This window comes from Vombatus ursinus, unplaced genomic scaffold (genome assembly GCF_900497805.2).
Source record: "Vombatus ursinus unplaced genomic scaffold, bare-nosed wombat genome assembly UNPS02014959.1, whole genome shotgun sequence".
Taxonomy (NCBI): domain Eukaryota; kingdom Metazoa; phylum Chordata; class Mammalia; order Diprotodontia; family Vombatidae; genus Vombatus; species Vombatus ursinus.
Window position 1 is genome coordinate 5,467,700 of NW_020954737.1, and position 26,775 is coordinate 5,494,474.

The following is a 26,775-nucleotide window of genomic DNA, read 5'->3' on the forward strand; positions in this document are numbered from 1 at the left end:
AACTCATCTAAGACTGATTCAAACATTCTATAATCAAAACCTACCTGTGAAAGGAAGTCTCTGTCAATTCTCTCCCCCTTGCTTCCCCACTGTAGCCAGTGTCCCCACTTAGCCCCACCTGTAGACCCTAAGCCAGTCACACTTGTGGATTAGCTCTTGCTTTTTCTGTTAAGTGATTAGTCTTGGTTCTGGTGCTCCATACCTGTTAGCCAAACTCCTTCCCTATGTTTTGACCTTCCCTCTATTCCAGACCTATTGCATATCTTTATTTTTCATACTTGCCTGACTATTTAGGAGTCCTGAGCTATTGCCATTTCTAACCCACTTATGTGTATCTCAGTTAATAAACAGTTTAATATGTAATATTTTATTTTTCCACAATTACATATTAAAACAATTTTTTAAAAAACTTTTTAGAGTTTTGAGTTCCAAATTCTATCCCTCATCCCTGAGATGGTAAGCAATCAAATAGAGGTTATACATGTGCAGTCATGTAAAACATTTCTGTATTAGTCATTTTATACAAGAAAACTCAAAAGAAAAACAACAAAAGAAAGAAAGTGAAAAATAGCATGCTTCAGTTTGTATTCAAACAATATCAGTTCTTTCTTTGGAGGTACATAGTATGATTCATCATTAGTCCTTTGGGATTGTCTCAGATCATTGCATTTCGGAGAACAGCCAAGTCATTCACAATTCTTCATTGTACATCAATGCACAACATACTCCTGGTTCTGCTCACTTTGCATCAGTTCACGTAAGTCCAGATTTTTCTGAAATTATCCTGCTTGTCATTTCTTATAGCACAATAACATTCCATCGCCATCACATACCACAGCTTGTTTAACTGTTCCCCAGTTGATGGGCATCCCTTTGATTTCCAATTCTTAGCCCCCACAAAAAGAGCTGCTATAAATTTAATAAACATTTATTAATGCCTACTATGTGGTAGATACTCTGCTAAGTAATGGGAATGAGGCAAAAGACTGTCCTTGCTCTCAAGGAGCTCACAATCTAATGGGAGAGTCAAGCAAACAAGTATATCGAAACACGCTATATACAGGATATAATTAGAAGGAAAACACTAGAATTTAGAGGGGTTGGGAAAGCCTTTCTATTTTACTTGGAGCTTGAAGGAGGCCAGGGAAGGCAGTAGGCAGAGAGAAGGGGACAGAGCATTCCAGGTATGAGGGAGGGACAGCCAGAGAGAAGGCCTGGAGCAGAGAGAGATGGAGTGTCTTGTTTATGGACAGCATGGACAGGCCCCAGCCCTGTCATATAACCACTACCCTGAGATCATTTAATTGTTTCTCAGACTAACTCCTTGAGTTTTACAGTCACCTGCGCCCCACCCCCAACATATATAGATATACAAATACACAAATCGCCTGCCTTCATCTAGACCCGTTACTATCACAAGGCACTCAGTTCTTTACAATTCATCTGAGGCTGAGTCATATCTCTTCTTTGGCAATTCCTGTGACCGAGCAAAAGGCATGGAAATGGCTTCAGTGGATATCCAGTGCATGTAGCAGGAACACTGAGTAGTCGCAGTAGGTGTGGGTGGCTGTAATTTGGCAATACCAGGACCCGGAGATATGAATGGGAGATTGTTATGAGCAGGTAAGGTAGGTAGCTTTGAGGCAGGATGCGAGTAATGGGTCAGAAGCCCAACAGGACTAGGCTAGAACTACAACACGCATTCCCCAGGATGGAGAAAACCTGGAGAGTCAGTCCACGCAGACACTCTCTTTCTTCCTCTGTGGGTAAGGAATATGGGCCTGGAGATCTAAATATAATGCTGGGCTTGGCTGAAATATTGGTTAGTTTTGATGAACTGCTCTCCCCCCTCCTTTTTGTTCTTTATCATAAGGAATGGTTCTCTAGGTGGCCTAGGAGAAGGCTACATTCAGAAATGAAGGTGATATAAAAATAAGATTTGCTGTTGTTGGGTCGTTTTGTGACCCTGTTTGGAGTTTTCTTAGCAAAGATACTGGAGTGATTTGCCATTTCCTTCTCCAGCTCACTTTACAGAAGAGAAAACTGAGACTAACAAGGCTGAATGACTTGCCCAGGATCACACAGCTAGGAGGTATCTGGGGCCAGATTTGAATTCAGAAAGATGAGTCTTCCCAAATCGAGGTCTAGCACTTTATCTACTGTAAAAAAACAAATAAATCGATATGAATATTTAAGGGCTGGGACATATACTTGAATTGAAAGAACAGGACGATTTGTATGTTTCGGTGACCATGATGCCGTGCTGTGCTCCCTCTTGTTTACCTCCATCCTCACGTGGCTGGGGATGTTCCTTCTTTGGTTTCTCCAGCTGCTGCCTCTGTTTCTCCTCTCTGAGAGGGATTTTTCTTTTCCCACCAAGTCCAGAAGAAAAGGAGTTAAAAATGGTAAAGGCCCTGACTCAAATACCTCTCCCCAGCCCCAGTGGCTGCTGATTCACTCATTCACTCTCCATCTCCCTCTCCCTCCTCCTGTCGCTCTCCCAGCCTGCCCCTCCCTCTTTTTCCTCTCCCTTTCTCCCTTTCCCCTCTCCTTTTCTCCCCCTCCACCTCTCCCCTTCTCCCTCTACCTCTCCCTCTGCTGGTGGTACAATGGACAGAGTACTGAGCCTGGAATCAGGAAGACCTGAATTCATATATGTTCTCAGACACTATCTCTATGACCCTAAGCAAGTCTCTTAACGTGTTTGCCTCAGTTTCTTTAGCTGTAAAAAGGGGATAATATTAGCATCTTCCTTACAGGGTTGTTGTGAGGCTCAAATGAGGTAATCTTTGCAGAAGTGCTTAGCACAGTTCCTGGCACATAGGAGACACTATATGAAGGCTTAATTCCTTGCCTTCTCTCTGAGGTTTCTCCAATTGCCTTTCTCCACTGGATTTGAGCAATGACATGCTTAGCTTACCGATGCAGTGGTTAACTATGATTAACACAATTTCCAGCACAGGAGACAAAATAAATAGAAAGGTATACGTCTGTAAGAAGCACAGCTGTCTTCCGTCCTAAGAAATATGGCCTCTCGGAAGCTGGGGAGGGAGAAGGGAGAAAGGAGGCTGAGAAGAGAATCAGCACCTTGGGTCTGGCCCTCTCGATGGGTTTCAGCAAAGTAGGAAGGATATGCCCAGACAGACCTGGGGCCCTGAAGTCCAGCACAGGCAACGTCATTGTTCCTGTCTTGCTTCCATGGAGACTGCTCTCTATAGCTTCCTATATATTGCCTGCTGCGATTCCTGACATGCTCCACTGCTCCCCATCCCCATATATATTAGGATAAGAGGGGTTAGTTTGTAGTAAGAGTCCTACCCTATTGAGAAGGGGAATGCTGGGGGTGATTTATGCCCCAAACCAGGGGTGGAGAACCTGTGGCCTTGAGGCCACATGTGGCCCAGTAGGTCCTCAAGTCGGCCCTTTGACTGAATCGGATTCAGTCAAAGGGCCAACATGAGGACCTTGATGGCCACATGTGTGTGGATTCAGTCAAAAGGCTGCACTTGAGGACCTAGAGGGCCACATGTGGCTACGAGTTCCTCACCCCTACTGCAAACCAGCAGACATCCATCCATCTCCAGTGTCATGATCTTGGCAACATGCAGACATTGTTACATGTAAAGTGGGATAATAATAATATTTATACCGCTTACCTCACAGAGTTGTTGTAAGCTTTAAAAGGGATAACATATGAAGTTTCTTTTTTTTTGTAAATAATAAATCACTATATAAATCTAAGCTAGTATTATGTTTTAGCTACCCCCACAATCCCAACTTAAGGACTTCACTGTTTGTGCTCTCTGTAGGCTCAATGTGCTTTCGTGTGCAAGGTCTGGGTGTCTAAGGCTGGACAGCCCACTTAGTTACTGGGAGATACTCAGAATCCTTCAGTTCTGAGAAAGGAGGGGGAGATATTTCTTGGGAATAAGTTTCCCTGCAGCACTGTAGGCATAGATCTCAACCTCAAAGGAAAAATTTTAAAAAGTTCTCCCAAGCTCAGATAAATCATAGACTAAATGTTAGAACTTCAAAGGAATCTTTGAGATCATTGAGGCCAAAGATTCTTAACCTTTTTTGTGAGTGTCTTGGACCCCTTTGGCAATCTGGTGAAGTCTATGTACATCTACATATTGTTGCCTACCTTCATAATAGAAGGAAATGGTAAATTTCAATTAGACGTTACTGAAAATTAAAATGTCATTCCCCTCCCCATCTAAGTTCCTGGAGCCCCTGAAATTAAGCCCATTCTAGTCTAATCCTCTCATTGCGCATCATAGAAGGTGAGGTCCAGGAAAGCCCAAGGTCACACAGGTAGTAAGTGACAAAGGCAGGATTAAAATCCACTTCCCCCCATATTCTAAACCCATCAGTCTTTCTTCTACACTTAAGGCTACACAGCTAATAAATCGTATTTTTGTTTAGTCATTTTTCAGTTGTGTCTGACTCTTTGTGACCCCTTTATGGGGTTTTCTTGGCAAAGATACTGAAGTGGTTTGCCATTTTATTCTCCAGTTCATTTTACAAATGAGGAAACTGAGGCAAACAAGGTTAAGTGAGTAAATTGTATGCACCCCACTAATTTCTCTGATCCTGCCTCTGACTATGCTTCCAGACAAATCCATTACTGTCCTGGATCCTCTCAGGTCTTTGGGCCTAGAGCTGACCAACTTATCACAAACACACTCACAGCTCTATGGAAATGTAATTAGAAGAGGAAGAAGGAACTTTAAGGATGCTAACATTTCTTTTAAGGCTGTTCACAGATTTTATTTGATTTCAGCATGCATGGACAGGTATGGACAGACAGTCATTTTCATGGAGGGTTTAATAATTTTCAGAGTAGTTACTGGAGGAAGCACACTAGTCTGGTAGAAGAGACCAAGGCCCTCCCCATCTGACCTTATCACTGCAATACACTAGCACTGTCCCTGCCCCCACCTCCTCCATCTCCTCTATCCCTGGCAGCGACAGATTGCTTTCACATTGTTTGACCTACTGGAGGATAAGATACAACCCAACTGTTGTAAATCAGCTGCTCCATTTGCCCCCCCCCCCCAGAGGGCACCCTGTGGATTGTGGGAGCAGAAATTGGAAGTTTCATTTAAAGCTTGTCTCATCTTATAGCTTCTGTAGTAAATTTTTAAGCTCAGAAAAGTCTGGGCTCCAGATGTGACTTTCTCTGGGTCTGGATATTTCCAGGTGAGATCAGCAGGTTTATGTGTAGATGTTAACCTAACTAAGGACTATGTAATTCTTTAACAATTCCAGGGTGCTTTCTGACTTATGGGGCTCTGGCAGGGATGTAAATAGTAGCTATAATAATGTTAAACTTCAGGTTTTAGCTTCCTGCTGCAACTATCACTTTTTTTCCCTTTGTGTGATAATATGATGTCTTTTCTTTTGAGTTGGTTTTGAGTATCTTTCACAAAACTTCAAAAAGTTTCATGTGAATAAACCAAAATCTATCACCTGATGAAAAAAAAATGGCCCAGGTAAGAATCATCATGAAAAAATGTAGCATAGGTAGGGGCTAGAAATAAGAGCAGGCACTGAGGTATATGTAGAAGTAAGAATATCTGGGTTCTAGTTCCAACAATAACAATAATGATAAGCATTTATTAGGCACTTACTATTTACCAGGTATTGTGCTATGACTGGAAATATAAATAAAAGCAAAAAGAATGTCTCTGCCCTCAAGAAGCTTATTTTCTAAGCACTGCCACTCTCTAGCTGAGTGACCTGGGGCAAGTCATTTCACCTCTAGGGACCTTAGTTTCTCCATTTGTGAAATAAGATTATTAGATTAAGTGATCTTTTAGCTCAGAGTTCTTAACCTTTTTCAGTCATGAATCTCTCTGGCAGTTTGGGAAAGCCTATGAACCCCTTCTCAAAGTATGAAATAAAATACACAGGGTTATGAAAGACATGAATTATATTGAAATAAAGATAATTGTTTCCCATCTAAGTCTGCAGTCTTACTGAAATTTATCTGCTGGTCCCTTGTGGATTCATGGACCCTAGATTAAGTACCCTTGTTTTAACTCCTCTTCATTTCTGAAGTCCTCTGAGTCTGTGATTCTATGACCTGTGCAATGGCACCCAGGGCATCTGTCCTGCTCTGGGGTGGACAAGCCATGCTTTTTAAAGTGTGTAGTTTAGAACAAACTTTGTTCCAGCCCCATTGTGAAACAAATGTTTTGTTGATTTCTGGACATAAGAGAATGATGGAGAATGTATTAACAATGCAGACGAAATTTAAATGTTGTCTGAAAATTCCCCCCCCCCCCAGAGCCAGCTGTTAAACATTTACCAGCACACCTCTTCATTTAGACTTTTAAATGACTTGCCTATGGCCAACTCATAAATGTGGTAGGTAGAATTAAAATTTTGGCTTTTCCAGGCTTTGAGTCCTGAGCTCCCCCTGCCTACTATATCATACCATCTTTCAGGATGAAAGGGGTAAATGTGGTATTATTGAAAAGGGTGATTGGATTGGGAGGAGATTGCCTCTGAGCTCCCTTCTACCTCTAATGTGACCTTCCTATGACTCAATGATTTCTAATGCCCCTTATAACTCTAAATCCTATGATATCAGCAGACTTACATACACTCTTGGAGAAAGAGAGTTTTTAATATCATCAAAGACGCCAGTAGCTTATCCCATCCAATCCCCTGCCTCTAGATACCTCTACTATTCCTCTACTCCTGAATGATTATTATTCTATTTTTCTTTTTTTCTTTTTTATTTATTTTTAATTTATGGAATAAAACAAGCACTTCCACATTTTTCAACATTTCCAGAGAGGAGGATGTCACAATGTCTTCTCAAGCCTCTATCCTAGCTCTCTTCCAGACAGGAAAACCTTCCTCACTTCTCTTAATATACTTTATATCCATCCATTCTTATGTGTCATTTGACTTTATAGGAATTTTATTAGGAAGGCAGCATGCTGCCATGGAAAGGACACTAGTCTAGGACTTGGAATCTCTTGGTTACAATTTTAGGCCCAGCCCTCCTGCTGTGACTTGGGAAAATTACTTTCTCTTTCTGGGTTTCAATTAATCAGTAAGTATTTATTAAGCATTTATTATGTGGCAACCACTGTATTATGTGCTGGGGCGGAGAGAGGAGACAAAGAAAGGAAAAATAAAAACAGTCTGTGCTCTCAATTCTCCCATTCTAATAAAGGAGATATATAACTAGGTACATACTACAAGATATATGGAGTAGAAGGAAGGTTCATTTCAGAGAGGAAGTCACTAGCATGTGAGGGAACCAGGAAAAGCTTCCTGCAGAATGTGGTATTTGAGCTGAGTCTTGGAGGATGCCAAAGAAACCAAGAGGCAGAGGGAAGGAAGAAAAGCATTTTGGGCATTTGGGACAGCCAGTACAAAGGATGGGAGATAAAATATCATTTGTAAGGATCTGTAAGTAGACTAATGCAGCTGGATCACAGACTGCATGGAGAGGGAAAAGGTATAAGGAGACTAGAAGCATAGGCCGGAGCCAGGTTGTGAAGAGCTCTATGTGCCAGAGATTTCTCACCTATGAAATGAGGGGTTCAGAGCTTTCTTCCAGTTTGAACATTCTGGGATTGTTGTCTGACTAGGGAAGGAGATGGGGTCAACTGGTTCTCTTTTGTACTCCCTCAGTCTTAAATTACAGTTGTTACATCCATGATGGCTCCCAGCCCAAGTACCATTCAGAAAGATGTATCCTCCATGATGTAGTTTAAATGGCTTGCTGACTTTTCCCAAGAGGAGCAACAAGGAAAATTGTTCAAGTTGTTAAGTCTGTGATTGTGAATCTAAGTTCCACACAAATGACAAGCATTCAGAGTTATGCTGGCACACTTTTCGAGAACCACTGACCTAATGAAATAATGTGTGGAAAGTCCTTTGGAAAACATAAAACACTGTATAAATGTGAGCTGCTTTTATTATCTCTGTTTTTAGCTGGCAGGGGCAGAAGGGCAATCTGTGATTCTCTTCTTAAATCTGAGTGATTTCACTGGGGACCTTTGTCATTCAAGTTCATTCCCTATACTCAGTGTGAAGACTTTAGCGCAGCCATGGTCCTAAACTGGTCGACAGGTTTGACAGCTGAACATTCAAGAGAGAATTTAAAACTTAATTGAAATGGGCAGTATGGTACACTACCAACACATGGCCTTGCAGTCTCCGTTACGGGTTTTGTAGTCCAAAGGCAAAATCTTTGCTTTCATCTGAGAGATCCAAATTAAAACCATTAATTTTTGTCTTTTGAGAAAAAAAATCAGGAATATAACTGTAGCCTAAAGGCAAGAAATGGCTTTCTGATAAGGTCCCTAAGTGTACTTTTATGTAGAATCCAGTTTCACTTTGGATAGGCAGGTGCCCCTTTGAGGCTTTTTTTAATACTCCCAAGTAATTTGCAAATGTACACCTGGTGGCAAATATGAGTTATGGGGGAAAACACCAGGGGACTCTGTCAGACTTTGAGTACTTGGTGTGTAGGGTCTTAGGGAAGGGAGGATTAAAACCCTTTAACAATTCCATTGAAAAATGCTGTCCACTTTCAGAGAAAGAACTGATGGAGTCAGAAGGCGGATCAAAGCATATTGTTTTTCTCTTTCTTTATTTCTTGTGTGCTTTTTTTTCCTTTGGTTCTGTGTCTTCTTTTATAACACGACTAACATGATAATATGTTTTACATGATTGAACATGTATAACCCATAACAAATTGCTTACTGTCTCAGGGAGGGGAGAGATGAGGGAGGCAGAGAAAAAATTTGGAACTCAAAAAATTTTTTTAAATGAATGTTAAAAATTGTCTTTACATGTAACTGGAGGAAAAATAAAAAATATATACGTGAGTATGTATATATGTATGTATATGTGTATATATGCGTTATATATGTATATGTATATACATATGTACATACAAACATATATATGTATATAATTTAAAGACCCTTCAAGGGATATTGGAAGGGTATGAGGGATGGGCCATAGAAGTACAGGACAGAGCTGGAAGGGGTGTTCTTTAATATAGTTTAAATCCCTTCCTTTAGAAATAAGAAAAAAAAGGCTATAGGTAGTCAAACAACTTCTCCTATGGACACTTTAAATTCTGGAGGTGATGGAGGAGCCTAGAGAAAGTGTTAGTCCTCCTTCCCCAGCACAAAATAAGGAGATTTTGCAGAAGAGCTTTGCAATCACTGGCCAGTTCAGGAGAAATAAGTTCCTCAGTAAAGTCACAAACAGTACCTTACTTGGAGAAGCAGAACCGGACCAAACCTCTGGAGAGAAGGCAACCCATTACAGTGGATAGGGTACTAGACTCAGAGTTTGGAAGAGCTAGGTTCAAATTCTCCCTCAGGCACTTAGCTGGGCTGGAGCTCTAAATCTAGGATTACATGACATCGAATTAGATGCCTAGACTCTATAGCCGGGACTTCTTCCGACAAAGGTCAATGTTGTAAATGTGGTTATAGCAACTGGACCAGGAAGGGTGCCAGTCAGGTCAGTGGGCTTTGTTCTAATAACCCAACTCAGAGGATGGCATGATCGGCCTCTCTATGAACTTGAACTTTCTTCTAAAACCTGTAAGGGACATTTGGAGATGCTCATTTTGGACACTATTGGGTCTGTTGTGATTCATCCAGAACCTAATACATAATAGCAGTAAGAGTCAGGAGAAATGGTTTCTAGGACCAGTTCTTCTCCTTACTACCACAAATCATTTCGCCTTTCTAGGCTTCAGTTTTCTCATCTGTAAAATGAAAAAAATAATATCTATACCACATGCCTCTCAACATTTTTTTTAGTGTGCGAAAAGTGATCAGTCAGCTTTAAAGCTCTATGGAAATGTAAGCTGTACTTGTGGATTTTCATCTTTGTGTGATATGTTATGATTCTTACAAGTGTGAATGGATTGGTAGGAGGAATTGGGAATTGGGTGCCAGCTACCGGATTGTAATAGAATGATTTCCTTGGATTCCAAGTGGGGAGCTTTAGTCCATAGCAGTGGGGCAGCTGTTCCTTGACTTTTTTACTGTCTTCATTGACTCTTGTGTGGCTACAATGTATAGTCAGTGATCTGTAATATGGTCAGAGCACCATATTTGGAGTTAGATGCACTGGGTTAAAATCTTGGCTTTGCCGTTCACTATCTGTGTGACCTTGGATGACTCTCTCTGGACCTCAGTTACCTCATCTGCAAAATGAAGAGGTTAGATTAGATCAATGATTATAAACATTGTGGTCTTAAGACCACTTAACATTCTTAAAAATTATTGAGGACCCCCAAAAGAATTTTTGCATATGGGTTGTATCGATAGATATTTACCATATTAGAAATGAAAATGTCTTAATATTATAGTGAAAATAGTTTTGACATCATGGACCCTTGAAAGGAGCTCAGAGATTCCCAGGGGTCCCTGAACCACATTTTAAGAACTAATGGCCTAGATGACTGCAAAGAACCTAGATTTCAAGCTGGAAGGGACCTCAGAGATCATGTATTTCTACCTCCTCACTTTGCAGATAAAGAAACTGAGGCCTAGGATATGAGGCAAATGATTTGCCTATGGTCACAAAAAAAAAAAAATTAGTGGCAGAACCAGGACTCAAAACCATTTCTCCTGAATCTTCTATACCATTTTACCGTATTTTACCACATAATTGTCGCAGATTTTATGCCAATTTTTTTTTGCAAAAAGGTGGAGTGTGACCATTATGTGAAACTTTTAAAAAATTGTGCTGGTAATACTTAAAAATCATTTATTACTAAACTGTGTTTGGTACAAGATTAGGATGCATGGAATGCTAGTGAATATATGTTAAAACTGAATACTGGCAATGCATATGCGCTGAAAATTTAGGCTCATGGCTCACAATGTGTAAGAGATAAATCTGTATTCACATGCCACTGGTGAATATATTGCTGTTCTGTTTACCTTTTAAGTGGCACAATGAACAGAATTATACCATGTGACGATTATGCGATGAAAGCTTATAAACCAATTTTTGGATTGAAAACACGCACACGCACATACACAGGGTGCAACAATTATATAGTGGCAACAATTATGTGGTGAAATATGGTATTTTCCTATTGCAATTATTAACTTGTTTAATTCACCATTGGTGTGGAGTTTGATATGAAAAAATGGCATTTGTAGTAGCTGACATTTATATCTCAAATGGATAACCAATAACAGACTAAATGGGTGAAGAGTATCTATTTCCAAAATTTCAACATTGTGGTATATAAAAGGTTCAAGAGACATGATTTCTGGATAATTAGTCATTTTATCAATAATTCTGACATTTCAATAAAATAGGTCAGCGGCACTCTTGAATACCAAAGACCCTCATGGTGGTGGGGCTCAAGGCTTATATGACCTTGGAAAAGTGGGTGTTCCAGAAGGTGGCTATCAACACTGATTGGTTAACAATTAACAAGAGGTGGACTTTACAAAGAGAAGTGAGCTCACTCCAGTGAGGGGCTGAGAGTGACGTCATGTCACTCTTGGACAGAGAGACTTTCCCTATAGCCAGACACCCCCAGCCTTGGGCAGTCTAGACAAAAGATCTACCTCTACCCAAGCTTGATTGAGTGGAATTCACCTTAGATTAGAGATTCCTTGTAAGATTGGGTGGGGTCTGATAGAGGAGAAAGTTAGTTCAACCTTCAGAGGCGAAGATTTTGAAATGAGAGCTTTAGAAAAAGAGGAAACTCTAGATCTCCCCAAATCATTGTTATTAATAATCATTTCTTTCAATTGCATTTGGATGGATAATAAAATTGATCCAACAATGTATATATCTGGGATAGACAGTACAGGAGAACAGGTTGGAATTTTTTTCAGAAATTGCAATTTGGAAATTTCTTTCAGTCACCCCAAGCTTCCCATAAAAACAAAGGCCCCTCTTGTCAATACTGACGCTTTCCTAGTGTTCCATATGGCATTCCACTGCCTTCGAAGAACTAAGTCTGAGCAGTCTACAGAGGGCAGTGGAGAAGTACATGAAGGGTGTGAGCGGGCAGCAACACCTAATCCAGGAGGGACTCTGTAGAACAAGAGTAAGGGATGTCATCCAGGAATTCTATGACAGGAAGAGGAGATGGGCTGGTCACATGGCAGGATTGAGGGATGGCAAATGGACAGTCCAAAAGACCTCTAGCATGTTGGGTGGACCTTCTATGGGGAACCTTGGAGAAAACAAAGTTAAGAGTCACATAGGAGGGGAAGGAAAGGGTGGGTTGTCATCTCCATTGTTGGAGGGGACTCCCAAATGAATGGCATCATGGAGTCATGTGATTTTTTTTAAAAACTGAGTTTTGCAAAATGCTTTGCATACATTTAATTTGCACTGCAGCCTCATGAGGTAGGCACTATAGGTGCTGTTAGCTCCATTTTGCTGATGAGAAAAATGAAGTTCATCCAGGTTAAAGGACTCGCCATGCCAGGTCTTCCTGACCTCAGGTCTAGCACTCAGCCACCAATTGCTACCTCTTTCTACTCCAGTCGTGGGTTCCTTAAAAGCGTTGTTTCTGTTCCAGGAAAAAAAAAATCAAAATAACCTTTAAAAGCGTTTACCATATTTCAAAGTGGAGAGTAAGGATAAACTTTATTTGATGTTAATTTGTACCCAGAAGGGGGCAGCCTGACCAGAGCTGAATTAAGGATAGCATGAAGGCGAGAAGAGAAGTGCTCATTAACATTCTGCCAGGTATCCACTTCTGGAGAGACAGTCTGCTCCGCTGCAGATTTCAGCTAATCACTGAGTGAGAGAGCACCAGGCCTCAGGATCTGGGAGCAGCTGATCCTTTGATCTTCAACGAATGATTGCAGTGGTGAAAATAGAGAAACGGGATTTTGTATCAGGGAAGGGAGGGGAGGAGAGCCGTAGGAGAAAGGGCGTTGGCATCTGCTATGTCTTATCCCCTCCTACTCCTGCCTACAGGAATTTGGTTAAAGCTATGATGTAATAGAAGAACTATTGATTTAGGCACCAGAACACCTGAGTTTGAATCCTTTCTCAGCTACTTACAAACTCTGTGACTGTGGGCAAGACACTTAAAGTGTCTTTGCCTCAGTTTCTTCATCTGTAAAATGGAGATAGGAGTACTTGTATTACTTAGTCAGTCAGATAGCATTTATTAAGTACCTACTATGTGCCAGGTATTGGGCTAAGTGCTAAGACCTGAGTTCATGTTTACTAGCTATTCAACCCTGGGCAGGTTATTTAACCTTTTTCTGCCTCAGTTTCCTCATCTGTAAATGGGGATAATAATAGCACCTACCTCCCATGGTTGCTGTGAAGATAAAATAAGTTAACATTTGTAAAGGGCTTTTGAAACCTTAAAGTTATATAAATGCTAGTTATTATTATTATCATTATTAACTACTTTATAGGGTAGTAGTAAGAATGAAGTGAGATAATGGATGTGTTTTGTGCTTATTATGTACATATTAGCTATTATTATTATTATCATTACAATTAGTCCTATTACTGTGGTCTTTGGTGTCTATAACAGAAAAATAACCCCAAGCTTCTTCCATTCTACAAGAGAGATCACCCTTGCTTCCCAGGCAATAGAATTTAAGATGTGCTCATTTAATCAACATAGAACATATTTGAGGATTCCCAGGGTCCTGCCTGCTGGCCTGGTCCACAGAGCTGAGACTAGGACAAAACAAAACAAAACAAAACAAAACAAAACAAAACAAAACAAAACAATTCCAGGGGATCAGGCAAAGAGGAGAGCTGGCCAGAGACTCATTCCTATTCATTCCTATTCATAGAGAAGCTTAAACACAGCTTTGGTCTTTGCTTTGTTTTGTTTGGTTTTAGGTTGATGCCCAGTTCAAGTCTGTTTCTCTTACACCATGCTTTGGGCAGAGAGGTAGATTTTAGCTCAATATGAAGAACTTTCCCATGTTCAGAAATGTTCTGAAATGGAGTAGGTCCTGGAAGTCTTCAAACAAAGGCTGGGTAGTCACCTATTGACTAGAATAGCTAGTGTGTGTGAGTCTGTCTGTCTGTCTGTCTCTCCCCACCTCCACCCCCATCTATGTCATCCCAGGCAACAGGGTAAGAACAAAAGCAAAAGCTCAGAGGTAGGAATGAGCCTGATCTGTTTAGGAGACTGTCTCTGTCTCTCTGTCTCTCTAAACATACATACATACATACACATACATACACACACACACACACACACACATATTGCAAAGTGCTTTACAAAGATTATCTAATTTGATCCTCACAACAACCCTAAGAGCTGGGTGCTGTTACTATCCATTTTACGGATGAAGAAACTGAGTTGGGCAGAGGTTAAATGACTTGCCCAGGGTCACACAGCTAGTGAGTGTCTGAGATCAGATATGAACTCAAGCCTTCCAGACTCCAGGTCCACTGTACCAACTAGCTGCCAGTGATGTAAAGGGGATTCTTATTCATGTATGGGATGGTCTGGCTAACCCCCAAGTCCCCTTCAAGGTTGCGGATTCTGTGATTCCTAAAATAATGCTCTTATGTAACCCTCCAGCTCAGATAGTTTCTATTCCCTACCTCTCTTCTTCCACCTTCCAAATTCAGGTTAGCCTAGCACTCTGAAATCCCACGGTGACTGTTGAGCTCTCCCTCCCACTTTTCCATTACACAAATCTTCCCCTCTGGTCCGATCAGTCTTTTCATTGTCCCCTAAGCAGATTTTGCTCATTGCCATCTCTGAGCCATGGTCCTTCCTCTTCTGCCTGAGGCGCCATCTTTCTGAGCTCTGTTCAAATCCTACTCCACTTTGGGAATTCTCCTTTGGCCACTCAGGCTCACGTTCCTCTGTGGGACAGAAGAAACGGATCATTTGTCCGATGTCACAGAGAGCGCTTGTGGCAGAGTCAGGATAAGAGCCTGGGTCTCTCGGGCATTATACAGTGCTATTGATACTCTGGCTGCCTCCGTCCTGCAGGCAAATTGAGGATTTGCTCAGGGATTTAGGAATTGTGGTTGGATATGCTGTATGAGCCAAGGAACTTCAGCCCAGGCGGTGTTAGCTCCCTAAGCCCTAGCCAATGAGTCATATATCTATGCTGGTTAAGTGAGGTCACAACACTTGAAAAATAATCATCTTTGGGGATTTTCCTTTTCTATGAGGCTCTGGAATCTGTCAAAACTCAAGACATTAAGTCCGCTTTGGGGCTGGTTTGTTTACACACGTAGCTCAACCTTGGTTCATTGCTCACAGTTTGCTAGGTGCAGTAAGTACAGACTGTACCTGATATATGGTGTCTAGACTGACTCCCCTGCCTTGAGCACCCCTCTTCTGAAGGGATCTACACTTGGTGATGATGGAAGAAAAATAGGTTTTCCCTTAGGGAAGTTCTGAGAATAGGGAGTGTCTTAGGGGAACTTCTAGAAGTGAGAGGGGGAGAAGGAGGCAGTCCTTGCCCCTGGGATGGTTCACATTAGAAGGAGACCTGGAGAAGAGATTATTGAGGAAGACCCCTTTGAGAAAGGCAGTGTCTTTTTATAGTAGCAAGGAATGGAAAACAAAGTAGATGCCTGTCTCCTGAGGACTGACTGAACAAACTGTGGTTTTTAAATGGAACAGACTATTGCGTTGCTATGAGAAATGATGACTGTGAAGAATTCAGAGAAACATGGAAAAACTAACACGAACTGATACAAAGTGAAGTAGGAAGAGCCAGAAGAACAATGTAATGACTGTAACAATGCATAGGGGCAGAAACAAAACCTAAAAGCAAAGGTCATGTTGCTCTTTAATTTCATTTTTTTCTATTTAACAAGCATTAATTTTCTCTCCTTCTGCTCCCATTGAACAACAGCAGCAACACAAAAGAAGCAAAAAAAAAATCCTAGTAACAAGTGTGCATTATTAAGGAAAGCAAATTCTCTCATTGGCAAAGTCCAAAAATATATGTTTTATTTTTAATTTTGAATCTATCACCTCTCAGTCAGGAAAAGGGTAGCACGCTTCATCTTCAGTCCACTTAGAGTATGGTTTGTTATTGCATTGATTAGAGTTCTAAAGTTTTTCAAGGTTGTTTTTCTTTATAATGTCATTATATAAATTGTTCTCCTGGTACTGCTCACCTCACTCTGCATCAGTTCATAAACATCTTCCCAGTTTCCTCTAAAACTGTCCGTTCATTATTTCTTATAGCTTAATAATATTTCATTACATTCATCTGACATTTATTTAGTCATTCCCTACCAGGTGGGCATCCCCCTTTTATCTAGTTTTTGTTACTATTAATTAATTATTAATAATTATTAATCAATTGGTTACTATGTTATTTTTGTATATATAGGTCTTTTCCCCCTTTCTTTCATCTCTTTGGGGATACATGCCTCATAGTGGTAGTGCTGGGTCAAAGTGTACGCACAACTTAGTAATATTTCTTTCCATAATGACTGGACTGATATATGCTTCTACCAACAGTGCATTAGTGTGCTGTTTTTTTTTACTGCCTCTCAAAAATTTTTCACTTAATTTTTTTTATCATCTGTCAGTCTGATGGCTGTGAGGTAGAAGCTCAGAGCTGTTTAAATTACATTTTTGTAATTATTAGTAACTTGGAGCATTTTTCATATGGTTGCTGGTATCTTGGATTTCATCCTACAAAAACTTGCTTTTAATATTCTTTGACCATTTATCAATTGAAGAATGACTCTTATTCTTATAAATTTGAATCAATTCCTTATGTGTCTTGGATATGAGACCTTTATTAGAGAAACTTTATACAGTGATTTTCTCCCCAGTTACCCATTTCCTTCTAATATTAACTGTGTTGGTATTATTTGTACAAAAACTTTAAAATTTTGTATAATTAAAACTCTCCACTTTGTCCTTTATAATCCTCCTTCTCTCTTATTTGGTCATGAACTCTTCTCCTATCCACAGACTAGAAAGATTTTTTCCCCTTGTTCCTCTAACTTGTTTATGATGTCATCTTTTATATCTAAATAATATGTCCATTTGGAGTGAATTTTTTTAAATTTTATTTATTTTTTTTTTCGAGGCAATTGGGGTTAAGTGACTTGCCCAGGGTCACAAAGCTAGCAAGTGTCAAGTGTTTGGTCTGAGGCCGGATTTGAACTTAGGTCCTCCTGACTCCAGGGCCGGGCTGGTGCCGAATCCACTGTGCCACCTAGCTGTCCACCCTCCCCCCCCACCCTTTTTTCTGTTTTGTTTTATTTTTTTTTGCTTAGGCAGTCAGGGTTAAGTGACTTGCCCAGAGTCACACAGCTAGTGAGTGTCAAGTATCTGAGGTCAGATTTGAACTCAGGTCTTCCTGACAACAAGACTGGAGCTCTATCCACTATGCCAACTAGCTGACCCTCAGTGAATCTTGTTATATAACATAAGATGTTGGTATAAAACCTTATTTCTGCCAGATTGCTTTCCAGTTTTATTGGCAGGTTTTTTTTTTATTGAAAAGTGAGTTCTTACTACAGTTATTGAGAACTTTGGATTTACAAAATATTAGGCTACTATGTTCATTTGCTTGTGTATGTTATTTTCCTAACCTGTTCCATTGATCTCTCTATTTCTAAACCAGTACCAAAATGCTTCAATGATTACTCTTTAAAGTATAATTTGAGATCTGGTGCTGCTAGGACCCTTTTTTCCCCCATTTTATCATTATTCCTCTTGAAGTTCTTGACATTTTGTTTTAGATTAATTTGTTATTTTTTTTCTAGTTCTAAAAATAATTTTTGGTAGTTTGACTACTGTGACACTGAATAAGTAAATTAATTTAGTGTTGTCATTTTTATTACATTGTCATGACCCACCTATGAGCAATTAATATTCCTCCAATTTTTTTATCTCTATAAAGAGTGTTTTGTAGTTGGAATTCTATATAATTATGATATAATCACTCAGCTTGTCTCAAAAAAAAGGAGATTAAAAAAGTACCTCCCTCCCTATTTTGCAGAGGTGGGGAATCATGGATGTGGAACACTACGTATATTGCTCTATTTAGCTGAATTGTTTTTAAAATTTTTGTTGAAAACATTGGATTTCTCTTTAGGTAGAGGAGGGAGGTGGGACACACTTGGAAGTGAAGGGATATAGAAACAAAATATATCAATAATGATTTTTAAAAAAATATTGAGACAGAAAAAGTGATATGCCTTTTGAACCAGATTCTCCCCCCCACTTGCCAATTCTCCTCCCATCCTGCCCTTGTTGGGCATATAATCCAGGTTCCTTACTGATAGAAAAAGATCTCAAATATAACCAAATATTCATAGCACTACTTTTTGTCTTTTCTTTTTTTTTCTTTTCTCTTTCTTTCTTTCTTTCTTTCTTTCTTTCTTTCTTTCTTTCTTTCTTTCTTTCTTTCTTTCATAGTAGCAAAGAACTAGAAATAATGTGGGTGTCTATAGACCGGAGAATGACTGACATGTGATATTTGAAGGTGGTTATTCTTCAGTCGTTTCAGTTGTGTCTGACTCTTCATGGCCCCATTTGGAGTTTTCTTGGTAAAGATACTGGAGAGGTTTGCCATTTCCTTCTCCAGCTCACTTTACAGATGAGGAAACTGAGGTAAACAGGGTTAAGTGACTTGCCCAGGGTCACACAGCTAGTAAGTGTTAAGTGTTTGGTCTGAGGCCAGATTTGAACTCAAGAAGATGAGTCTTCCTGATTCTAAGCCCAGCACCCTATCTGCTGCTAGGTGTCCAGCACCTCACTGCCCCAATATTTAAAGGCAGTAGGATATTATTGTATGTTAGCAGATTTGTAAGAACTGAGATGAGCAGAACCAGAAGGATAATATACATGACACAGATAATGTATGTGAAAAGAACACCAAAAGACAGCTTGTTGTTTCCCTGAATTTCAATGCCTAATCTTGTCCCTGAAAAAGCCAAGAGGGAAATGCACCTTCTTTTCTTTGGAGAAGTCAGTCTACAATGAGTGTTTTGCATAACTGTTTTGCTTTGTTACAAAGGAGTGGGTGTGCCCAATTTATGGTGTAAGATTAGGAATGGGGCTCCGTGCCACTTCCAGGGCATTTCCACTATGGGACTGCTCAGGTTCCACCCCCTGACCCCACACTTTGCTTTCCAACTCTAGCTCAAAAGGGAGACAAAAAGGTGTCTTTTCTTCTCCTGTTAGAAGCTTCTTCAGGGCAAGGACTATCTTGCTTGCTTGTATTTGAATCTCTAACATCTAGCACAGAGCCTGGAATGCAGTAAGTACCTGAAAGTGCTTTTTTCATTCATTCATTCAGTGTCTGGGAGTGGGAGGGAATCAGTGAACTCGTGCTGCCTTTCCTGGTGAGCTGGGGTCTGTTGAAAAGGGGTGGAGGAAGGGAGCTCACTGGAGGAGGGATTTCCTAAGAGGAAGGACCTGTTAGATTCCTCTAACTTGCCAGGGTTTGTATTTGTCACAAATTGTAACTGCATAGGACCCACCAAACTCACCCATTCCCACACTTGGATACCAGCTCCTTTTCCCCCAGAAGGATCCTCTTATCAGTGCTACAAGGTGTGGTTGGCTGGTTGTATCTCAAGCTAGGACCATATAAACAACCTAAACACTGTTCACATTCGTTGTCTCCTGGACACTGCGTTTAGAAAGAGAGAGAGGGAAGGTAGTGAGGGGAGGCAGGGAGATTATTGGGGGAAAACACTGTGGGGTCCCTGACTCCCCTATTCCAGGGAGTGTGTAAGGAGTCTTAGTGAGCCTGGCAGCACATCCAAATGACTAGCCTGCCTGCTTGGAGTAGGGATGGGTGCCAGGTGGTGTAGACATCACATCATTTCACCCTGCCCCCTTCTACCCCGCTTTCCCCTCCAGGCAGAGAACATGAGACTTTTTTTTTTGGCCGGGACAAGTGAATGCCACGCTCCTGGTTTGAATACTCCCCCCCTCCCCAAGTTTGGTGTTAACTAGGGGTTGCTGGGAGTTAGTGACAGGGTCAGGAAACGAGAGTCTTCTTTGTCATTCGTTTAGCCAAGATTTTTTGCCGGAGGGAGAATTTCAGTTCATCTTGGAATAAAAGAAAAGGAAGGAAATTAAAACTGTGTTTTTCCCCCTAATGCAACAGCTTATTTATTCAGAAGCCAGAGCCACTAAAATCAGCATATACACTCCCAATTTTGAAGACATTTTTCCCCATCAATTTTATGAGTAGATTTTCCTTTTAAGCACAATTTGTTTAGAAGCCCAGAGAAAGTAGTGCTGAAAGATGAGGTAATGATGACTCCTCAGAACCCTGAAGGATTATTACTCAAGAAGACAGTGGTTCCATCCACTAAGGAAATGTGTGTGGCAGAAAGGATTCAGGTCAGTTCCAAGGAAGAACTTGCTAAGTGAGGGGCTACTAGAGGCAGGCAGACTAGCATCATGGAAAGAGCAAAACCCATACTAGAGACCTTGACCTGACATTATAAATGTCATATTGTATTCATGGTATCAAAGGTTTAGAGCTAGAAGGAAATGAAGGAATCATCTAGTCTAACTCATTCATTTTATAGATTGGAAAACTAAGGCCCAGAGAGGTTAACTGACTTATCCAATGTCACACGGCAAAGTAGCAGAACTAGAATTTGATCCTAGCTCCTCTGGGTCTAAATCCAGCACTCCTTGAACTAACCCAGGGGATTTGCTTCCAGTTTACTCACATGTTAAAAAAAAAAAAAGAGGTTTTGGATAAAAAAGGAAACAAACATTTATTAAATGCCTAATATGTACCAGGCATTGTGCTAAGTGCTTTAGAAATATTATCTCGGGGCAGCTAAGTGGTGCAGTGGATAGAGTACCGGCCCTAAAGTCAGAAGGACCTGAGTTCAAATCTAGCCTCAGACCAAACACTTGACACTTACTTCTTAAGTTACCCCCAGCCTTTTATCCCCACCCAAACCTGAGCAGAACATGCGGCTGCCCCACCTGGGTGGGGTGTGGATAGAGGAGGTTAGTTCAACCTTCTGAGACTGAGGTCTTGAAATGAGGATAAAAGGGAAAGGGGGGAATCTGAATCTCTCTAAATCATTATTTATTGATAATTATTTCTCTCAGTAGTGTGCCTGGAAGCAGAGGGTCCAGAGGGGGTGGTTGTAAAGCTGGGTGGAGGAAGGACATAGGAGTGGACTGTGATAAAGGACCTTCTCAAATCCCACTTTGGTGTCAATGGACTACACATAGGATGAGTAACAGACCCCTGGCTCAGGAGGGATGCAGGTGCAATTGCTGATGAATCTTCATTGTCTTGGAGAGGCAGGAGCCCAAGTTTTTGAGACACCTTCTCAAAGCCGTCCTGCTACACTCGGGCATTGTGTGCTTCTCATAGAGTTACAGAGGCTGCCACAATATTGTTTGATTGTTTTGACATCTCAGACAATTAGTGAGAATAAGTTAAAAATAACCTCCTTCGCCACCCCTTAGATTGGTGGCATTTTTCTTTTGTCTCCTTTCTTCCTGAAGGGAGTTTCTGCAGGCCTAATCAAGAAACAGGGGAGTGTTCATACATTTTTAATTTCCAAGCCGAGCTGGGAATGAATGTAAACAAAACAGTAGATGAAGGAGGCCAGCAGAAACTGTGGGAGACCTTGGGTGCTTTTGACACTTTATTGGAGGTAGGGGTGTTCCTAAGTCAAGTAGACCGAAGAATAAATTTCTTCATAGGCATAATTATTCAGATGGAAGATGGTGCAATTGTCTATTTCTATTTAAACTCTGATTGAGCTAGGTGATGTAGTAGAGAGAGTGCTGGGCCTGGAGTCAGGAAGACCTGAAATGAAATCCAGCCTCAGACACTTACTAGCTGTGTGACCCTGGGCAAGTCACTTCATTCTGTTTGCCTCAGTTTCCTAATCTGTAAAATGAGCTGGAAAAGGAAACGAATGGCAAACCACTCCAGTATCTTTGACAAGAAAACCCCAAATGGGGTCACAAAGAGTCACACACACATGACTGAAATGACTGAACAACAACAAAGAGTGGAAAGAACACTGGCTCTTTCATCAGAGGAGCAGCGTTCACACGCTTCCCCACCCCTTGCTGCTTAGTACCTGTGTGACCTTGGTGACGTCACTGTAACATCCTTGAGCCTCAGTTTCTTTATCTGTAAAGTGAGATGATTGGACTAAAGGCCTCTGTTGTTCCATCAAGTTTTAGATTTATGATCATATGACCATCTTTTTTGTTGTTCAATAGTTTTTCAGTCATTTGTGACCCCATTTGGAGTTTGTTTGGCAAAGATACTGGAGGGATTTGCCATTTCTTTCTGCAGCTCATTTTACAGATGAGGAAACTGAGGCAAACAGGGTGAAGTGACTTGCCCAGGGTCACTCGGCCAGGAAGTATCTGAGGCTGGATTCGAACTCAGGAAGATGAGTCTTCCTGACTCCAGTCCTGACACTCTATCTACTGTGCAACCTAGTGGTCCATATCACCGTCTACTCCTGCCTCAACCCTTCTCAGGGTGGGAGTCTGGAATCCATGCTGAGAGAGGTGAACGATCTTGGGGATCTAGGACGTGATGATTGCCCTCCTCTCAGGTTTCCCACCCTGGATTGAGCTATGGTTTCTTTATCAAGATGGGGCTGGGCTTTCAAAACACTTAAACCTCTTGTGCAAGTAAGAGAATAAGCCCAGGACAGCTTTTAGCATTAACCCTTCACTTCTCCTACATTTGGCTTCACTGGCTAAACATCCATATAGATCACAACATTCAGTGATTCTTCCCCACTGCTTAGCAGACAGACATTAGCAATACGCCTGAACACACCTGCTTTTCTGCCTAGCAGATGTGTATAGTATCAGTATGCCTGTTGCCTGCTTGGATTTTACTTCGGAGGGACCCACCCTTCTCTTGCCCTCTCTGCCAGTAATTGATTTATACTCTAAACTGATGTACTGCTCTGGTCACCCTTGCTCAGTCTTCTACATTTTGGGCATCTCCATCCCCCACACCCCAACTAAAGTGCTCAATTAATTGCTCAATTAATTAAGGAGCTCTCCTTTTGCTTCTCAGAATGCCTACGTGAACATCAATCGCATCATGTCCGTGGCCTCCCGCCTGTCAGAAGCAGGGCACTATGCTTCCCAGCAGATCAAACAGATCTCCACCCAACTGGACCAGGAATGGAAGAGCTTTGCTGCCGCGCTGGATGAGCGTAGCACCATCCTGGCCATGTCGGCCGTGTTCCACCAGAAAGCCGAGCAGGTAAGATAGACAGTTGGACATACTTTGGGAATGGGCTTCTGGAAGGGATGGAAGGACTGAGGCAGGACTGAGTCACACAGCTGGGCTAAGGGCTCATGAAGCAAGAAAGGAAACTTGGTGTGGTGGAACAAAGAGCCTTGATCTCGAATGGAGAGAACTGAGCTCGAGCCTCAGTAAGTGGGTGGCCCTAGAGAAGTTACTGGACTTTTCTGAGTTTCAGTCTCCACATCTGTATAATGGGTTTTCTCATAATTGTACCACCTACTTCAGGGTTACTGTGAGGAAAGTGTTATGCTAAATGAGTATTAGCGATTATTACAAATAATGAGTAGTTGAAATCATCCCTTTTATTTATTTTATTAATTATATGACTTTAAACACACTGTCAATGTTTGACTGTTTTCCCCAATGGAGGAAAGCATCGGGCTAGGTGATCACAGGATGGAATCACAGGCGCATAGATTTAGAGCTGGAAGCTACCTTAGAGATCATTGAGTCCAATCCCCCTATTTTCCAAGTGAGGAAACTGAGACCCAGGAAGGTGCCCGTGGTCATTCACCTAGTTTCTGAGGCAGAAATCAAACCTATAGTCCAGCACACTATCTCCTCTCCCACGTTACCTCTATCCATATGGAAAGAATCAAAGCTTTAATTTTTTTTTTGTTTGAGAATGTATTTGATAAAGATGTATACCTGGATGGTGAGGGGACAGGAGTAAGACATATATGTCTGCAGTGCAGAGGGAAGCCATGGATAATTCCCACACTGGGTAGCATGGTACACAGTGTATCAGGTTGTGATGGCATGGCTGCAAGTGTGTTTGTTTGCTGGTCCATACATTTCTTTATGTCCTCTTCACACGTGTCCATCTTGGACATTTTTGTCGTTGAATTATTTCAGTCAGGTCCAACTTTCCATGACCCCTTTTGGGGTTTTCTTGGCAAAGATACTGGAGTGGTTGGCCATTTCCTCCTCCAGCTCACTTTACAGATGAGGAAACTGAGGCAAATGGGGCTAAGTGACTTGCCCAGGGTCACACAGCTAGGAAGTGTCTGAGGCTGGATTTGAGTTCAGAAAGATAAGTCTTTCTGATTCCAAGCCCTAGTGTGCTATCTACTGTGCCACCTAGGACATAGAGGTCTGCAAAGACAGAAGGTACATCGTTTCCTCACCTGGGTAGCCTATAGCATGGCACTGGTGTAGAAACAGGAAATTACCCAATGGGTCATTGAAGCAGTCAGAGGACTGCTTCAGGTTTAGAAACAAGAAAAGCTGTATCCTGCTACAATCCCACCCCACCTCCATGCTTTGGCTCAAAAATCATCCAGAAGGACTAGAAGGGTTGCCGGGGACAGCAGAAAAAAAGAATGATTTGGGAGTCAATGGACTGGGGTTCGAATCCCACCTCTGCCACTTAATATCTCTGTAATCTTGGGCAAGATTACACTTTCTGTGCCTCAGTTTCCCCATTTATAAAATGAAGAAGTGGGACTAGATGGCCTCTTCCATGTTCTATCGTTTATGTTCCTGCTCCCCCCTTGCTCTGAGCATCCTCTTCCTTGAGACGCAACATGTTATAGTAAAATGAGAGCCAGACGTTGTCAGGAGAGACTGCAGCGATCTGCATGGACAGAAAACTTCATCTCTGTGGTCTTGTTTCCTTACCTGCAAAATTAAGGGATTGTAACCCCTAAGATTCCCAGCTCTGAATCTATGATCCTATATAAATGCCACTTATTACTAGCAATGTGTGTATAGAACAAATCATGTTTCCTCTCTGGGACTGAGTTCCCTCATTTTTAAAATAAGGGGGTTGGCCTCGAGGACCTTTAAGGTCCTTTCCAGTGCTGAGTCTATCTGTTTTTCTTGGGTCTGTGTAGATTACTTGGTGTGAGGGAGAGGGGGACAGGGGAGGCAATTTCAGATTTTTCTTACATTGGCACACACCTCCTTCAGGCTTGAAGCAAGAATACGAGGCCCTTTCCAGGATTTTTCACTCTATAGCATGTTTGTAGAAGGGGAAAGAGTCACCAAGATGTCATCAAACACATGAGATCTATTACTGGGCAAAATCCAACACTTCCTTGGAATTGCTAAGATATGACCTAATGTGATTTAAAAAAATAAAAAAAGCAAAGAAAGAAAGAAAGAAAAAGCTGGAGGATGAAAGGTGCAGACATTGAGGCTAAAACTTAAGTGCTTACAGGCAGAGCCAAGGATGGGCTTTAACTGGTGCGGTTATTTTGTTTGATGTTTCCTGGCTTGAGCTGATTTGAATCAGAAGCAATTTTCTTGATATCTATTTTTTTATGTGAGTTCTTCAGGTATTACCGTAGCCCTACCCAATCTGTTAGCAAAAGCTATAAACCACGCTTCCCTTCATCTGAAAAAGCTATCCCTGACTGTCCTTTCAATACATTTATTTAGGCAGCTTTTTATTGTCCCACAGGAGCTATTCCAGGCAATAGGATCAAAAGGTATTTAGGCAATTAATTTAAATGGAGCTGTGCCCCCACTAGACAGGAACCACATATAGAAGTATTCCAAGCCATTGGTTGGAAACCTGTTTATGTTTTTAAAAGGTATTTTTTGCCCAGTAAACCAATAGATTTCACTAGGCTCATCAGTTGTTTGTGGAGATCCATACCCTTGCACTGTTGTTAATTTTTGTTAATTTGGTGCCTCTGTCAAATTGTACATTATATGTCATATGACCAGGAGCCTTGCATAGTGAATAGAGAGCTGGCTTCAAGGCCAGAGGCAGTTGGTGACGCAGCAGTCAGTGCTCTGGGCCTGGAGTCAAGAAGACCTGAGTTCAAATCCAGCCTCAGGCACTTACTAGCTATGTGACTTTGGGTAAGTCTCTTCATCTCTGTTTTCCTCAGTTTCCTCAACTGTATAAAATTGAGATATTATCAGTATCTACCTCACAGGGTTGTTGTAAGGATCAAATGAGATTGTATTTATAAAGTGCTTAGTACAGTGCCAGGCACAGAGTGGGTGCTATGTGAATGCTAATTCCCTTCCTTACCTAGAAGACTTGGGTTCAAGTCCCTCCTCTGACATACTGACTTGAATAAGCCAACACTCTAGGAAATTCTCTAAAACTAAGTTGTAGACTTGGTGCCAATCTACATTGCTAGAGAGAATTTCCTTACTATACAAGTGAAATCAGAGATCCAGACCCTATTCCTATTCCCCTATTTCATTGTATAGGTGCATGGTGTCCAATGGCGTCAAACTCAAAAAGAAATGGATCCCTCAGGGCCCCATATCGACTTAGAAAACCTTAAATTGATATTATCTATATTGAATTATAATTTTATTTATTTTGTTAAACATTTCCCAGTTGTGTTTTAATCTGGGGCACTCAGAATTCTGGCTCTCAACCTTGAATCTGACACCTCTGGTATATACCCTGACTGCCACCCCTCTCCCATACAGATGACTAAGAAGCTTCTGATCCTTCCTAAAGAGTCTCTTGTCTTCCTCTCCTCTGCCTCTACTACAAGAACCAATGGATTTTTGTTTAAACTGTTAATTTTTTTTTTTTTTTTGGCTAGGCAATGGGGTTAAGTGA

At 41.2% G+C, this 26,775-nt stretch overlaps 1 protein-coding gene across 1 annotated transcript in view; it reads left to right on the forward strand.

The window, feature by feature from the left end:
* KALRN (kalirin RhoGEF kinase) overlaps positions 1 to 26,775 on the forward strand; it is a 966,578-nt gene that overhangs the window by 410,798 nt on the left and 529,005 nt on the right. The window contains exon 7 of the mRNA XM_027845153.1: positions 23,004 to 23,195. Coding sequence (XP_027700954.1) covers positions 23,004 to 23,195 — 192 coding nt within the window. The remainder of the gene's footprint in view (positions 1 to 23,003; positions 23,196 to 26,775) is intronic.